Source organism: Musa acuminata, chromosome BXJ3-5 (genome assembly GCF_036884655.1).
Source record: "Musa acuminata AAA Group cultivar baxijiao chromosome BXJ3-5, Cavendish_Baxijiao_AAA, whole genome shotgun sequence".
Lineage (NCBI taxonomy): Eukaryota > Viridiplantae > Streptophyta > Magnoliopsida > Zingiberales > Musaceae > Musa > Musa acuminata.
This window is the reverse complement of record NC_088353.1, coordinates 39,041,867-39,059,235: the sequence shown is the minus strand read 5'-3', so window position 1 is coordinate 39,059,235 and position 17,369 is coordinate 39,041,867. Positions and strand designations below refer to the sequence as shown.

Here is a 17,369-nt window from a genome sequence, read left to right as displayed (position 1 = left end):
ATGACTTTTTGTTGATTTCTTTAGGTAGAATAAACTTTTTTGAAATATTTTATAAAGCTAGATGGTTCTTTATCATTCTCCTATAGTGGAAAAGAATTCGATCTGGGAGAGTGATTTGCAAGGTTTTGGTCTAATCGGTCTAGTGCAAAGTCATAAAGTTCCTCTAAAGTAATCCAAGTGGTATCAAAAGTTGGACGATCACATCACTTAACAAGAAAGTGTTAAGTTATGCTAATAGTAGATGTAACAAGGCGGTCATCAAGAATGGCTAGTACGCTATCCCTGTGTTGTGAAAGAATCAATACTTCGGGAGGATTATCGCATATGGTAACTGTAGGGAAATCTAGGGGCGACATCACATGCGCAGCAGAAGAACAGAAAACAAAAACTCCAAATTTCCCAAAGAGGGGGTTCGTTATCCTGCGAAGATTGGCGAGCAAAACCCGCGAAACATAAATCCACATGAGAGATAATTGTGTTTTACCTAAGGAGATCGTATATCCTTAAATTCCTGCAAATCTGTAGGAGAGGATGAAGGAAGTCAAGCACTCTCCTCTCTAGCGGTGATTAACACAGTAGGGTTACAATGACACTCCTCAAATCTCCAGGCCTGCTATTTGAGGAGGAGAAGGGGAGAGGAGAATAGGAGGTGACAACCAAAAGAGTCTCTAGCTTATGAGCTTTTGGTTCCCTCCTATTTATAGAGGTCCCCTATCAACTTAACCCTAATGGATCTTTCCTTATTGGGTACTGGATCTCCTTTCAACTACCCAAGCCTCTTTTATTAATGGATCTCTATCCAATAATCTCTCATTGTCTCTTATTGGATCTCATCCATAGGATTAATAATTCAGGAGCTTATTGGATATCAAATAAGATAGGGGTTCTGGCGGATATCTTATATTCGAACCTCTACTCGTCGCAATGCCTATAATATGTGTGTGACCCTCTAGGACCAATATCGAGTTGGCCATGAGTCATACATGTCAGAACTCTTTCTAACTCAGTGAATTATTATCTCCATAATAATTCACTCGACTCATTGACTGCGAACGTACTAGACTACTACGCCGCAGTCCCCAGATGATCTGAGTCGATTTTATTGCTGCGACGCTTGTATTTATCAACAATCGATTCTTGTATAGCATGCATATATTCTTCCTATTCCTTGGCCTTCTTTTTAATTGCATTATCACTTGCTTGATGTCGCTTCTGTTGAAATAATTGATGAACCTCTGTTGGAACCTTTTTGTATTTTGGAACATCGGAATAGTTGCTGGCCAAATGTTGCGTCAGTCGAGTGATTTTTTCGCTCCGGTTGATGTAGTCACAATGAATGCACTGCCAATGATGACGATTCTCGTCCAAACGACGATATGATCCCAAGCATCATCATGTTCTTGTTTCTTTGGTGCCATGTATTTACAAAAAATTATCAAATTAACAAGCAGCAATTAGCCTTAATTTTCATCGAATTTGAAATAATAAGCTGCAATTAAATGTAATGAACCCTATTTTGCTATTATAAACGTGCCAATCATCCTAATAGATTTTAAATGCATAGAGTTGACCCAATATAGGTCAAAATATGATAAATCATCATTAAATCCACTAATCACATCATTAAAAAACTTAATTACTCTTTAATTAGCCCTATTTTACCACTTTAAATATGTCAAACATCCTAATAGGCATTACATATATAGAATTGATCTAATATTGATCAAATTACGATGCAATCATCTTTAAATTCACTAATCACAGCATTAGAAAACCTAAGTACCCCCTAATTAGTCATCTTTTATGACTATAAACATGTCAAAGTGCCTAATAGGCATTAAATACATAGAATTAACGTAATATTGGTTAAATCACAAAGAAATTATAATTAAATTCACTAATCACAGCATCAACTTATTTAATTACTCCCTAATTAGTCCTCTTTCACCACTATAAACATGTCAAACACCATAATACGGATAAAATACATTGAATTGACTCAATATGGGTCAAATTTCTATGAAATCAACATTAAAACCACTAATCACAGCAATACAAACCTTAATTGAAACTTAATTAAACCTCTTCTACCACGTAAACATGCATATCACTCTAATATGCATTAAATACAAAGATTTCATCAAATATGTGTCTAATTTTGATTAAATCAGCATTAAAAGCCTTAATTACTCCCTAATTAATCCTATTTTACCATCATAACATGTCAAACAACATAATAGACATTAACCACATAGAATCTAGAAAGAGAATACATACCTTTTGATTAGAGTGATCCTTCTCTAACTTAAGTGTTTAATTATCCCAAATGAGCCTCCCGAATTTGATCCAATCCATAAATCACAACTTTACTTGAGTTTAAGAGAGTGAAAATGCGAGAATGAGAGAGATGCGAGTGAGAATGAGTTTTGAGAGAGTTGAAGAGTTTGAGAGAGTGAATGGTGTTCAAAGAGGGGAGAAGAAAGGGTTTAAAAACCCTTTGAATTCAACGGTTAAATTGACCGTTGGAAATAGGTAATTCTCAGCCCTTTTATCATTATCAGTTGAAATCCGACCATTATCGACATGTACCCCTTTGATCAGTATCGATCAAAATTCGATCGTTACCTACTAGTACAGGTTGATAATACTTGAGTTTTGACTGTGTCGCCTGGTACAGGCCTTGTATCGCCTGATACGGGGTACCTAATACATAACCACTTGGTATAGAGCGGTCCACATGCCAATCACCTATTGGACCGATACGTACCACCTATACCATACTATGTCGAGCGATATAGTGAACCTTGGAACATTATGGGTTTTTGAAAATCATGTACTTGAGTTGGCATTTGATTGATTAAATACGATGTAGTTAGGACTTAGGATAGGCTCTCCCCAAAGATATTTACGAACTCCTGTAGTAAACATAATGGCTCGAGCTCTAATTGATTGTAATTTTTCCTTTCAGAAATTTCTTTTTGTTGCAGTGTATCTACGCAAGATGTTTGATTGATAATGCCCTTTTCCATTAGAAATTTATTAAGAATGGGTTTGAAGTACTCTTCTCCATTATCAGTTCTAAGGATTTGTATTTTGGCATGTAATTGGGTGTTGACCATGTTATAAAAGTTTTGAAACACATTTGTAGTCTCAAAATTTTCTTTTAACAAACATACCCAACAAACTCTAGTATGATCATCAATGAAGGTAATAAACTACCTAGTTCTAGTAATGTTTTCTGACTTTTGAAGGCCTCTAAATGTTACTGTGGATTAAATAAAAAGGTCGAGACTATTTGTATGGCTGTGAAGGGAACATGACATGATGTTTGGCAAGTTGGCAAATTTCACACTGAAATTTAGTGTTATTATTAAAAATAAAAGGAAACAACTTGTTCGAGTACATGAAACTAGGATGACCTAATTTATAGTGCCATAACATTATTTCTTTTTTATTAGAAAAGAAAGAGAAAATGCCTGCTTGAGCTTGTCGATCCAAGGAAGCATCACCTTTTAAGTAATAGAGTTGATCAACCTCTCTAGCACTCCCAATCATCCTCGCCGAGCATATATCCTGAAACTCACAATGAGATGGAAAGAATTTAGCCACACAATTTGAATCTTTGGTGAGTTTACTTATGGATGCAAAGTTATGAGATAGGTTAGCAACATCTAGAACAATTCTCATAAGTAGATTCTTTGAGAGAACAACAAAATCTTTTCCTGCAATTAGGGACAAAGATCCATCAGCAATACAAACTTTAAGGTTACCAGGACATGACATGGAGTATAGGAGAACATGTGAGAAAGGCTGGTCATATGATCACTAACACCTGAATCAACTGTCCAAAGTGCTTGGTTAGAGGAAATGTGGAGGGCAGTAGGAGTATTACCTTGCTTTACAAGAGAACATGTAGGAGATGGATTTGTGGTGGCCTAAGATTGGCTAAAAACTCCATACAGATGTTCTAGTTGTTCCTTATTGAAAAAAGGGTGTCTGGAAGCCTACTTAATTTCCTCCAACTTGAATCTCTGTGGTTGTCTGCATTGCTACAGTGTACTGGTGCACTGTACTGCTATTATAACAGTGTACTGCAACAGTAACTGTACTGTTGCAGCGCTGCAGTGCACTGTACTACTACAGTGATACAGTGCACTGCTACAGTCGGACCGGTAGCGAACGGTCCGCATACCGTTAGCCTATCGGACCGGTACGTACCGCCCATACCGGGCGGTACGATTCGGTATGGCAGACCTTGGGTCTAACTCAACCAATATACCTCGTAGATTATTGTAGTAATTTGTGACGCTTGATGTACCTTGCTTTGCCTTTTGAAATTTTCTTTTGATTTGGAAAATCGTGGAAATGAAACCTACTTTGGAGTAGGTTTTATTGACAGCACTCCAAATATCTCTAGCCATAGGAAGAAGGTACGTCTTGCTGATTTCTGGTTGGATGGAGTGAAGCAGCCACAATATCACCGTTGCATTCTCGATCTCCCAAGTTTCGTATGAAGCATCTTTCGAGGCTGGCGCATTTGCAGCCCATTCATATTTTTGAACTTCCCTTGACTCATTAAAGAAATCTTCATGGATTGAGATCACTCCATAAAATTTCTCCCATTTAGTTTAACGGTAGAGATCTGGAGGGTATGACTCTCAAATTGAAGGGAAGATTGAGTGTGAACAGCTTTAGGAAGATAGGAAACAAACTTAGGAGTTTTAGATATGGCTAGAAACAAAGAGAGTTGCTAGAGAGGACTTTTGGCAATGAAGGCTGAGTGAAAGAAATAAATATGCCATATGCAACAATCGACAGAGAGAAAAATCAAAACCTAACCTTGCTTTGATATCATGAACAGGACAACAGAAGGAGAGAATTTCACTTTTCTATATCGTTGCTTGTATACATGATGAAGTTCATATAATCAAACAAGAGCCAAAGAAAAAAGGAAAGAACTACCTAAATAGATCTAGGTGCTAATCTAGGAAATACACAGCTAGCAAATATAAACAAATGAGGTAATATAATTAGGAACGAATCAATAATTATATCCTAGTCTATCATACCAAATAAGGTAGTATGTCGAGAATCAAATCACAGCAGATCTTGACAGATCTCAACAAATCAAATCACAACAGATTTTGACAGATCTCAACAGATTAGTGTGGCAAACAACGACAGTGGGGAGATAGGCGGCGTTCGAATGGCAGCAGAGGTCCATGATTCAACACCCACCTAGTCGTACGAAGAAGAGGGTTCATGAATTGAATATATAACTTTAAGTTTCTTTACTTTCTTTAATGGGTCAGACTAGACTGTCTGAAATGGGGTGATCCATGTATCGATTCACACCAGGACTGGTACCGGTACGTAATGCCTATTTCATATTGGTCTGAGTGAGACGACATTCCATGGTTTAAAATTTTGAGTAGATGTACCAACACATGGCACGCCGACAGTCGGTCAGGGTTGATAAGGGTGGAGGAGAAACAAACGGGAAGAGGAGAAGGCGGAGAATCAGGCAACGGCAATGGGCTGTGGTGAATGCGATGGTGTTTATATCAGTTTGGGTGACAGTGAGAGAGAGGAGTTCAAAATAAATAAAACAAGCCAAACCCTAAGTGGGTTTACTGTCCGGTTTTAGAGGGTTACCATATGGAACCCTAGAACTGGACCTGGACTGCCCAAAAATAGACTGGCAAGCATTCGCCCGTTGTGTTTTTTGGTCCAAGCAGATTATTAAACCATCCTTTTCATGTTGGGTATAAAGATTTACATTTACTTTCATTGGAACAAACTAATTTAACTTTATATATTAGTTTTTTTTTTTCTTGCATCATAGATTAATTTAAGCCTTAAGTGTATTACAAGGAGTTCGTATGTATTAAGTCAATTTTTTATACTTGGAGCATTTTGTTATTTATATTATAGTACTTTAAATTTCTTCATGTTTTATGAAATTCATAATTATGATATGTGAATGCTTTAATTTGCAACTTTCCCTTTGGAATTATATCCAATAGACTACCTAAAACCAATATAGAGAATCATTTTTGGTTTAAAGTTCAAACTGTTATGTTTTAGAACAGTGCCAACTGACACAGTGTTGGATGTTTTGCTTATTCAGGAATTTGGAGCGCATTGTTCTTGTACATTATCGTCAAACATCAGAGGTTTTACCCTTTGAACCCTGTAGAAGCTCTGTATTAATTTTCATGTCTATCATATTGACATATGATAAAAAATTGACTTATGCATGTATTGCTCAATGCATAAATGCCAATTCAGGTGGTTGAGAAATAGGCAATTACTCATGGTTGAGGTGCCTATCTTGTGGCTCTTTTCATGCCTTCTTTGAGAGGCATAAAAATTTGGTTTGTCCATTCTTCCTGTGCATGGGAAGTAATGTGATCTTTCATCGCATGCTCTTGGACATTAAATACTGTGTAAAACCGGAATGAGGCTGTTTACTAATTATGTTTAAGCTAGATGGTATGAATATTTAAACAGGGACACCTTTTCCTGATTATTTTTTCAGCTAGATTGCAAGAATATTTAACCAGGGACTGAAATTTCAGAAGCACCTTATGTGATGGCTGGCAGCTGACCTTTTCATGTTGTTCTCACTTCTCATGTCAACTGAACATAGTGCCTATGTATCACAAAACACAAAAGAAAATAAAATCTGAAATAGGGTAAGATCTGTCGTAAACAAGGAAAACATTTTTCTTTGGTCACAATTGAATTGCAAGCTCCATCTTGGTCTTCTCTCCTATCTCCTCTTTGATGAGGTGAAATTGTACGGGAAACAACCATATAACATAAGCAATCACCCACTGATTCTCTATTACAAAACATTAAGACTGATGGATTTTATTAATGGACTAGTCTGGTTCAGTCCTTTCTAATTTAAAGGACTAGTCTGGTCCTTTTTAAGTTAATGAATACTTGGTCTGGGCCTCAAACATCCAATACATCCCTAAAGTCCTTCAAGTTTGGGTGCCAATAAAATGGTGTGCATAGCATGCCACCCATTTCAGTAAAAAGGCAATTCTCAGGCCGTGTATCTAGCCATGCTAGTTGTCAGATTTTTATCAAAATCTTAGCATACTCTAGGAATCAAAGAGCAAAATATTTCTCTTTGTCTAATGGTATTAAGAAAAGACAATTCTCTAGAACATTGAATTGAGAGTTAGAGTTGAATTGAATGACAAGAACCTTAGCAATAAGTCAAACCTTTTGATTTGGTAACTGGCCTACAAGTGATAAGATGCAGATTTGCTTAAAAAATCTAGTTATATTCAGATTTAAAATTCATTGATTGTTAATTTAGGTAATTAGTTAAGTTTTTGGGTTCGAAATTAGGTTCATCAGAATTTGTTTATGTATGCTAATTCAGCCACAACTTACAGGGTGATTTAGTAACCTTTTGTAGATGATAAAATTTTTCTGCACCTTAGGTGATTCAGTACCTTCTATCAGATTTCATCTTCTTCCTTTTAATGTGTTATATTTTGTAATACCCACTGTGAAGAACATCTTCTGATGTAGTATCTATGTTTTTCAATAAGTACATCCTTTAGTACATTCTCAGATGTGTGGTTTTTGAGTTTGTGTGTGATATTTTGTACCAACATTTATCAGCACTGGAGGTCAAGTTCAGCCAAGGGTGACAAACCCTTTTACACATTGTTGCAACGTTTTACACAAACCCCATGCCATTTTATGTCAGCTGGCCTGTATCATGGTTACAACAACCATCATGCCTGTGAAAATTGAATCCTTAACTATACGTAGATGCTTATGTCTGCATTAAACATACTTATAATGTAATGTAGTCTCTCTGCCTTCATATTCTTGGACTCCATTTTCTTTCTATATATCTAAATAGCGTTGGTTTTGAATGGTTTGTATGCGGCTCAAACACGTATTTTGGGTGATGGTTTCTCATAACCAGTTAACTCTAGCATAAACAAATGAAAATGATTTCCTAGACTGTCAGCATTTCTTGAAATTTCTGCTTCTCGATTGTGGTGACTTCTACATAAACTAATCAGGCTTATTTCTTTGTTGCTTTCCATTAAACTTTGTTTCAGATTTCGTTGCACAAATAACCCACTAGGTTGGACTTTCTAAAGTAACATCTTTTAAAATAGGTTTCAGTTAAAATCAATATCAGCCATCTGGGAATAATATCAGCATGGGGACTGTGCTAACAGACCATTTGATTGATTATGCCAGCCAGCGGTATTCTTTTTGTTATCTGTGCTGGCTAGCCAACACATACTGTTCAATCAAGTTACAGCTCTTGGAATGATGCTGAAAGTTGGTTCCTTGCATAAAATATTTTCTTTGATCTAAGTCTGTTTCCTTGTTTTGTTCATGACATCAGGATAATGTGTTTCAACATATTCCTGCATCAGTGGAATGTCCAGAGGCTTTATCCTTGAAGAACAGGTTGCACATTGATTCTCCGCCTACACCAATGCATTCAGCTAGTGGTTCTGCTCACTCGGAGGTGTTAGGATCTGCAGTTATTTCAGAGGAAATTAACTCTGGAGAATACCATGTCAGCTGCACTAGTGAGACAAAACCAGTCTACTGTCTGATCTGCCTTCTAAGACTGCCGTTATATAAATTGCTTACGAGCGTCGAGTACATGAACTTTTCTACAAACTAAGTTTACAATGATTTGTTGTATGCCATTTTTTTTCCAGCTTTTTCTTGATAATGCTTAGTCATAATGGATGATGTAAACCTCTTACAAAAATATTTAAAATTTGTTCAGTTAAAACCTCCTGAGAACAATGAAATTAATTTGAACTGAATGATCTGATCAAATGGAAGTATTAGTACTATCTATATAGAGATTTACAATAGCTTATAAACTTCCCATCAACCAAATGCAGTAGCTCATAAATTTCGTAGAAGTGTTGAATGCTTTAACTTTTTCTATAAACTTAGTTTCAAAGATTACTTTTGTTGTACGCCATTTCTTCTCATTTTTTCTTGATAGTGCTTGGTCATATTATCACATCAGAATGGATGGCATTACTGGTCCTTGTATTATTTCATTTGCTGTGCTTATAGTCTGTATGTTCCAAATCATTTCATATCACCTGCCCGTGGTGCCAGCTTAGAAGTTGATACAGTTTCATCAATATTCTAAATTTCTAATTGCCTTCCTGGAGATTTATATGTCCTCTTATGTTGCAGGTTCTGGAATATCAGGGCTAAATAATTCGACCGAATTTCAGAATCATGAGTTGAGTCTTCATGAGATCAATACATTGGAATGGGAAGAACTTGTTGGATCTAATGTACAAAATCGTGCAGCTATAAATAGAGATGGTAATGACATAAGTTAAAAAAGTTCTACATTATCCAAAAGTCTAATGATGGTTTATGTGGCAGGTGATGCTTCATCCTGTGACCAACAAAGGAGTGGGTTCAAAAACTCCATGAATAATGTGAGTAGTCTGTTGATTGGTATCAGGAGAAATGTAGGAAATTTTTTTTTACGTGATTATTTTTAGATAAAAGTTGTTTATACAATTACTCAAGTGAACTAATCATCAAGGATTTAAATCTCCATTTGATATGAGTGTTGGTGACATACCAGATCCGTTAAATACTAGTAATACACCGACCTGCACCATTTGATATCGTTTAATATAATTTAAAAAGATATAAATGAATTTTTTATACTGGTATCGAACTATATATTCTGAAATTGGTACTTGTTTGGGCCGGTAAATACTAGTTTGTGCCTTGTACTAATATGTACAATCAAGATGTGGAACCTTTGTTATCATAATGTGCTCAATGGACATAATGTCATGAAGGGATGTAGCCAACGTGTTTTCAACGCATGATTGTGGCACTCTTCGATTTTGTTTTTGTGTAGTTTTTCAATTTTTTTTGTATGTTTATCTTAGGTAGATCGTATGGGTTATGAAGTACTAATATCGACCATATTTTGCTTTATTGAAAGTGTTTTAATTTTTTTTCTTTCTTGTAAAACTCAAAAAAATGTTTTTTTACATAGCACAACCCTAAGTAGACAAAGCTCTATGGAAGAAACAAAAAGCAGTAAATAGTTGGTGGCACAACCCTGAATGAAATAGAAGCGCTAAAGAAAAAAAGGCTAAGTTGGAGTTGTAGACTCAACATTATCAACCAAGAGTTGATGGGGCTCTATAGAAGTGGAGAGTCGTTTGAGATGGTAGTGTATGCACAAGAAAGGTGAGAATCTCGATTGAATTTGCTGGAGATCCAAGTTGGAAGGTTCACGAATGACATAAAAGAATCTATGTAATACTTACGAGAGCAAATAAGGGAATTGATGGATCATGCGTCGGTGCTCATGCAAGCCATGCATGCGAGCGGAGCAATGTCTCGCGACCATCTCTTATCAAGAGTGAGAGCTCCCAAACCAAGAGTTATGTGGGTGCTTGGGATGTTAAGGAGTTAAAAATCTTTCTCTTTGATATAAATCAATACTTCATAGCTACCAACCCGAATTAGTAGACTCCAAGGCGTCGTTAGTGACGATGTCTCTCATCGATGATGCAAAACTATGGTGGCGCACACGTTGGGAGGAAATACAACAAGATTGCTGTAACATTGACACTTGAGAAGCCTTGAAGAGGGAATTGTGGACTTAGTTTATGTTAGAGAATAACAACTTCGCTAGACTTTTATAACTAAGGATTATGTGAAGCAGTTTTCAACCCTAATGTTAGACATCCGAGATATGTCTGAAAAGGACAAACTTTTCTACTTCCTCAATAGTCTAAAACCAAAGGCTTAGCAAGAGTTGCATCATTAGAATGTCTATGAGCTATAGATGATGGATAAAGAGTACAAATACTCGTCGGAGAATAAAATTTTGAAAGCTTTCAAAGGAAAGGTTGCACCTCTCGGAAGCATCGAAATAGCAATGAGCAAAGATATGCTCTAAAGCAATCTATTGTCCAATAGTTTATTTGAAAGGCCCTAGACCCACTTCGAAAATAATGCCAATGTGGATGGTCAACTAGATCTTTGACTTCTTCAATGAGTTCGAACTATCATTTCAATTTGCATCCTCGTGGAAAGGACTTCGGCAACTGATTTAGTGGCACACCAGTGTATTTTTTGAGTGTGTTTGTCTCGATGAACCCTTGCACTGTGTTAAGGCCTTCTGACTCCAATTGCATTGCTGTGGAATGAGTCATCTTTCCGCCTTGATTCCTTCATCACCATCATAGCTGAGTAAATGATTGTCCTTTGAAGCTCTCCATTTCCAATCCATCTGAGTAAATGCTTGTCCTTTGAGAAAGTCACAATCCATCTGAAAGAGAATTCATGAATATATGGTATTGCCTCCTACAAAAACTCTTAATCCAAGAGAAGCGGTATGAATTTGGTGATATAGCTTCGATCTCCAATCTGGTTGTCGACAACCTTTGAATCCAAAAGTAGGCTCCATCTCTGAATTTACTACCTTCATACGACTCGACCTCTTTGACAACTTTAATTCAAGACACTTTGCCCATCGGTCCACTTTCAAGTTGTGTATGATTCCTATATCCAGCGAGTCACTTTCTCATACAATTTGATGTCCACGAACATTAATAGGTTGTCATGTGTCTTCGCCTCTTTCGATGTTGCCTTTGATTACTTTCCCACTTACCTCATAGTGCATTCAATAATTACATCGCCCTAATGCGAGGCCATAGTGACAATCCTTCATCGTTGCTCGATTCCGCCCTAATGCAGGTTACAGTGCTACAGTGCGATCACTCACCGCGCCGGACAAAACTACCCCAAAATGGCTCCATTTTTCATGCCACGACTTGTTTTCTGCAGACTGCAGCGGCATGCAAAATGTCAACCATCTTAGCACCCTTGAACCCCCTGGGTGGTACAGGGCTGGATGGGGCTTCGGTATATTGTTGGGCGTTGAATAATTTTCACAAGTTCGCACGTTAACTTGACGGGAACTTGCCTTTGTGCTCGGCACCCGGTGAGCAGTTGTTCATGGACTTGCAACTATTCGTTCTACCTTCTAAAGTCCTTGTTTTCTCTTTCATCTCTTTTCTCTCTTGCACTAAAGGTGCTCGCTGAATTGCTTGTAAAGCTTCCCTCTTCGCGAGACGTTGGGACTTGTCCGTCGCTCATTTTCAATCTAATTAACTTTCTGTTTTACAGGTCCTTTGGGACATGTACGAGGTTGCAACTAGGCTGACCCTTTGCGGACGTATATGTCACAAGGGCGCCTCATGACTTAGGCAATCCTAGCTAAGTCCGAGGAGTTGGCGCAAGAGTGCTTCACGACTTAGGCATTTCTAGCTAAATTTGTAACTTTGCTGCAAGAGTGCCTTACGACTTAGGCAACTCCAGCTAAGTCCGTGACAGTACGCTACATCTCCTCGCCTTTGTTAAATCTTTAATCTTTTGCTTTAGTTGCAATGCTCCTCCCTTGGCTTCCAATTGTTCTCCGTCGCTGTTTTTAAGTAGTCAAACTTTGATCCGCTAATGTTGCTTCAACTCATTAGTGACTCTGACTCTAGTGTGGGGTCTGTTGAGTTGTACTGATCTTTGCTGGTTCCTATTGATTCGTTAGATGAAGAAAAAGACCTTTGTTGTGCATAAGTCTCTCAAATGTCTTGCGCCGCTTGAATTGGGTGGATGCTTGTTAGAGCTTTAATGAGCATCACCTTGCAGACTTTGAAGTTTTTGAGGTCTTTTATTTGTAAAATTTGCCCATTGATTCTCTTCTGCTTAGTTTGCTGCCTTCGAGTAGGTTTTCATCACTTCTGATTTCGATTGACATTCTGTTGGAACATGAAGCGGACAATCTACTCGATATAACCAATTACCATTGGGAAAGATTTGACAACTATTATCTATCGCTAAGTCTCCTCAAAGGGTCTTCAAACATATGTGGAGCTCCTCTACTGTATAACTAAGAGAACTAGGGTATTTTGTTTTGTCTATTCTCTCAAGAGTTAAGAAAGCTAAAAGATACTTGACATCGTCGGTCTCCTTGAGAGTTGTACTTCATGCATCAAGCCGGTTACTAGCCTTCATTTGCTCTTTGCTCACACTTCTGAAGCACCTGAAGTGTTTGTATTCCCTACGTTGAGTTGGCTACTACAATTTGCCTTCTCATTTTTATCAAACTTTTGGAATGCAAGAAGTTTTGTTCGAAAAGAGCAAAATTTTACCTCGACTTATTGTGAATCTCCGATAGTTTTGATCACCTCTGGGATTGTATCGCCTTCTACATCATTTTTGTCACCTACTCTTTTAAGCAGAAAGGGTATAGAACCACGTACTTCCTGCTCCATTCTTTGGTCGAGCACTCTTGCATTGACCCGAGATCCCCCATTTTTAGTGATCTTGGTGAGACGACTGTCGACATCAGTTTTATGAAGTTCCACCTCTTCCCTTCTGCCTTGTATTGGTACGTGGAGTTTGCCTCTGTATTCTCCATCTTCTCAGACCCTTTTCACGACCATGTGCTCTCCCTTTATGAGAGCAAGGGATTGATGATCAAGGCTTTTATCCGATGCAAAATTTAGTGCATGCGTGGAAGATCCATATCTGTGGTACTATGACATTCACTTATTGAATTCATAGCCCTTTTTATCGCGTGTTGCTCACCAAAGTGAAGCTCCTAGTAGCTCTCAATCTTACCTCCTTATGACCAAGTCCCTCACGAGACTTCTCTCATGTGGCGTATTTTCTCGAATTGTTCCACCATGATCTGTTGCACCATGTTGCCTCTTAGTGACATCTTCATTAGGTTTTAAGCTTTGTGGGATGAACTCGGACTGCGCTCTATCTATATATGGCCTTTGCAACTTTCTATTATGTTCGCTCCTTTGGCAATCAACCTTCGTCCACCTACTCTTGGGTCACACACAGACGAAGTGTCGCTCTAGGACAATCCGTCGCCTAGCAATTTTTGAAGTCCATCGATTTCACTAAAATTGGTGCGCCATTGTCTAGATCCTGGGCCCTTACCCTAAACACAATCTCCATTGCGCACAGCTTCCTTCGTGACAACTCGAATGGTAACATTGCAATATATTCTTTAAGAGTAATTGCCTTTGCATCCTCTTTCCCTGTGCCAAGGCCTTTTAACCCCAATTTTGCTTTCGCAAGTTGAGTCGTCTTAGTCCCTTAGTCAATTGCTTCGTTGTGATAAAATGCATGTGCCTCGAAGCTCCCTTCGACTTTGGTACCATGCAAGGTGAGTTTGTTCCATCAAAACGAGAAACCTATGGAATGATATGATCTCGCTCTTGTCTCTGCAAGAGTTTGTCCTTGATTTTTGTTCAAGGAAAGCTTCGCTCTTCCACTCTATGTTCCGTCTTATATGTTGATTCTCTTCATGTGTCTTGGGTACTTTCCCAAGCTTCACCTAACTTGCTACATTCCTCAGTTTGCATTGAGTTGATGGTGGCTCTCACGCCCACTATTCCACGGGTCAACCTTCTGTTGAGTCCAATCTCCATATCGGCTCTAAGAATGCTTTCGTTTGGTGTTGCCTTTGGTCGCTCCCCCACTTGATCTTGTAATGGTCTAATAATACATTACCTCGTGCGAGATCATATGATGACTCCTCATCCCTCACTCGGCCCATTAAGTTTTATGGAGCTGTTATCTTAAGGTACCCCCCTTAACATGTGTGGTTCGTTGCTCATGATTCTCCTTTTGGAGAACTGGAACTTATCCCTCATAGATATATGTTACGTTGGAGCAATTTTTCTCTTCGCATCCTTTCCTTATACTACTCCGCCTTGCTGAACAAACTATGCACTTGCTAGATTGCGGCTTCAATAATATAGCCCCCGCTGCACTCTTTAAGCCATAGCAACATGCTGAACCTACTACACACTATAGCCTCCTACAGACATATCTTTCCCATGCCAAAGATAAAGTTTTCCTGCCCCATGGTGCCGAGTTTCGATTGCCTTAGGATGGCCATAGATAGTCTATCGTCCGCATTAAGGTTTTGAATACCGTACTGTACCAATGTACCGAGCTTTGCTCGGTATGGTACGGTACGACATACTAAGCGGTATGCCTAAAATAGGCATAGAACCTTCCGAAAATACCTAAAAATAGAAAATAAAGTTAGGATAGAGTTTTTAAGTTAGAAATAAATATACATTTAGTATAGTTTAGGAAAACTTGTGTAAATTAGGTAAGAATAGTGTCACATATCTTTTTTGGGCTTTGAGGAGTAGGCTTGTGCAAGGTTCGCAATTTCGGTTCATTTCAGATCGTCCTTCTGTTAATATTGAATTATCTACAGAAAAATTATTTGAATTATTAGATTATTTTGTGTACAACTTAAACTTTAAGATTCAAATGAATAAAGTAATCACATGTGTAGATATACTTGATTCTACCATCAAAACGAACGATGGGCCTTCACGGGTGGTGGATCGGGGTCCTCGATCCTATATATTTGTACATCAATATGATATGTTTGTTAGACCCAATCCTGAAATTAATCCTATGACATAGTGTATTGATACACCGTATGTCATTGATTCATCAATATGGTGATGATTGTAGGTTGATTGTCATGAGTTTAAGAGAGTTTAAAAGATTGTGAGAGTAAAATGGATTGAAATAAGAGGGAAGAAAGGGTTTAAAAACCCTTGAGGAGGCCTCCAACGGTAATGTTACAACTGGTACCGGTCGGTTTCAACCGTTACTGCTCGGTACAACCCTATATCGCTCGATACGGGGCCAAATTGTTGGTATTGCCTGGTAGCGGGCAGTATGGTACAGTCTTGCAATCCTTGGTCCACATACAAGCTTTTGTATGAGTATTGAATTCTTCGAGTTAGTAATTCCCCTTACCTCTATGAGCTTTGTATAACTCTTTCAATTGCAGAGCACCGTCAAGTTTGGTTGCCAACGTAGCTCGAACATAGCTATCCCAAAATCACTTATAGTTTTTACTTGGGATCCTATAAGCAGACATTTCGGCAAACACTTGATAGACTGTATAAATTACAAATACAGACTTTGCAAGCTCTGGACGGTCGCGTGACAAAGGGTCCAAGAAGGTCCGTCACGGTCAGGAGTTCCCACAAGTGCTCATATGACATTGTTGCGGAATAAGACAACGAACTAATCCTAGATAACACCCCAAAGGCCCATTCAGCCATGTGCCACCCAAGTAGCTCCAGGGTGCTGTACTAGCTAATACTCTGCACCACTTTGCGAAGCTAGAAAACCCTCAAAATGATTGTCTGGATGGCTTGTTTTTAAGTTATTTTGTCTCTATGCGATGAGTGCATGCAACTTACATTTACAGGACTAATATTACCACAAAAGCTAACCAAAATAGGGTTGCCAAGCTTATTGTAAGCCCTCTACATGCTATGCAAAGTTTGAACAAAACCGAAAGACACAGACATACATAATCATTACATCGAATATCCTGTGTACATATTTATCCATGACAATATGGTACAAAGCGACATGTCTTTTGAGCACACCAAAATTGTGTCCTTGAAGGGAAAGCATCTCTGTCTGCAAATGGGCATGATCTCAAAATAATCCCAAAGGCATGATGAAAGCTATCAGATAAGTGCTCTACAAGTGCGAAACCCATCTTAGGTTTGAGCAGCACTTCCATAAGTGCAATCATGAAGAGTGGATGAAGTGAAATAACCAGTTTTGACCAAAGAGTATAACTTGACGAATTTGGGTGAAGCTAATCAAAGCAACCTAACTCTCTTCACCTATGCAATGAAACTCTGCATCAATGGGAAGTCCATTTAAAGTACTTAAATGACAACAACCATCAAGTCCTCACCTTTGGGTGATTGGGTATGCCGAAGGTAGTACATCCATGTACTATCCTCTATTCGAGTTACTTCAAAAATGGGGATAGTGTGGACCTACTTGGAGGAGATGGTAAAGAATCCAAAGACGCAAAGGGCAAACTTTGTGAAAGGCCACAAACTCTTGTGAAATAATGCTGGCAAAGCTCCAACCAGCAACATTCAATCTCTTGTAGGGTGACACTTCAAAAGGGCTTGAACGCAAGCATGAAGGCTCCTCTTGTTGACCAACATGAAGTGTTCAAAATCTGCCAACCTCCCCAATCGAACCTATTCAATGGCGAGTTAAAACAAGATGGGGTATCAAAGTCACTGACACATTAATAGAAGTCAAGAAGCATGTTGTAGCAAAAGATGATCAAGTTGTAGTATTCGCAAAGGCTTTGATGAGGGTGTTGAAGGAATAACTGGGGGAAAATTTCACAATGTGTTGAAGTCAATGTGTTTAACACGTCTGTGATGCTGTTTTATTTTGTTTTCTCATTGTTTTTTGGTGTTTCCACT

General features: G+C 38.3%; 1 protein-coding gene across 2 annotated transcripts in view; it reads left to right on the top strand.

Moving 5' to 3' along the window:
• The window catches only part of LOC135586730 (calmodulin-binding transcription activator CBT-like), a 52,454-nt gene that overhangs the window by 14,068 nt on the left and 21,017 nt on the right, over positions 1 to 17,369 (top strand). Inside the window, exons 5-8 of one of the 2 annotated variants that reach the window (XM_065152639.1) lie at positions 6,131 to 6,176; positions 8,396 to 8,606; positions 9,220 to 9,354; positions 9,418 to 9,473. In XM_065152639.1, the coding sequence (XP_065008711.1) occupies positions 6,131 to 6,176; positions 8,396 to 8,606; positions 9,220 to 9,354; positions 9,418 to 9,473 (448 nt within the window). The remainder of the gene's footprint in view (positions 1 to 6,130; positions 6,177 to 8,395; positions 8,607 to 9,219; positions 9,355 to 9,417; positions 9,474 to 17,369) is intronic. The other variant, XM_065152640.1, reaches the window with a different exon arrangement.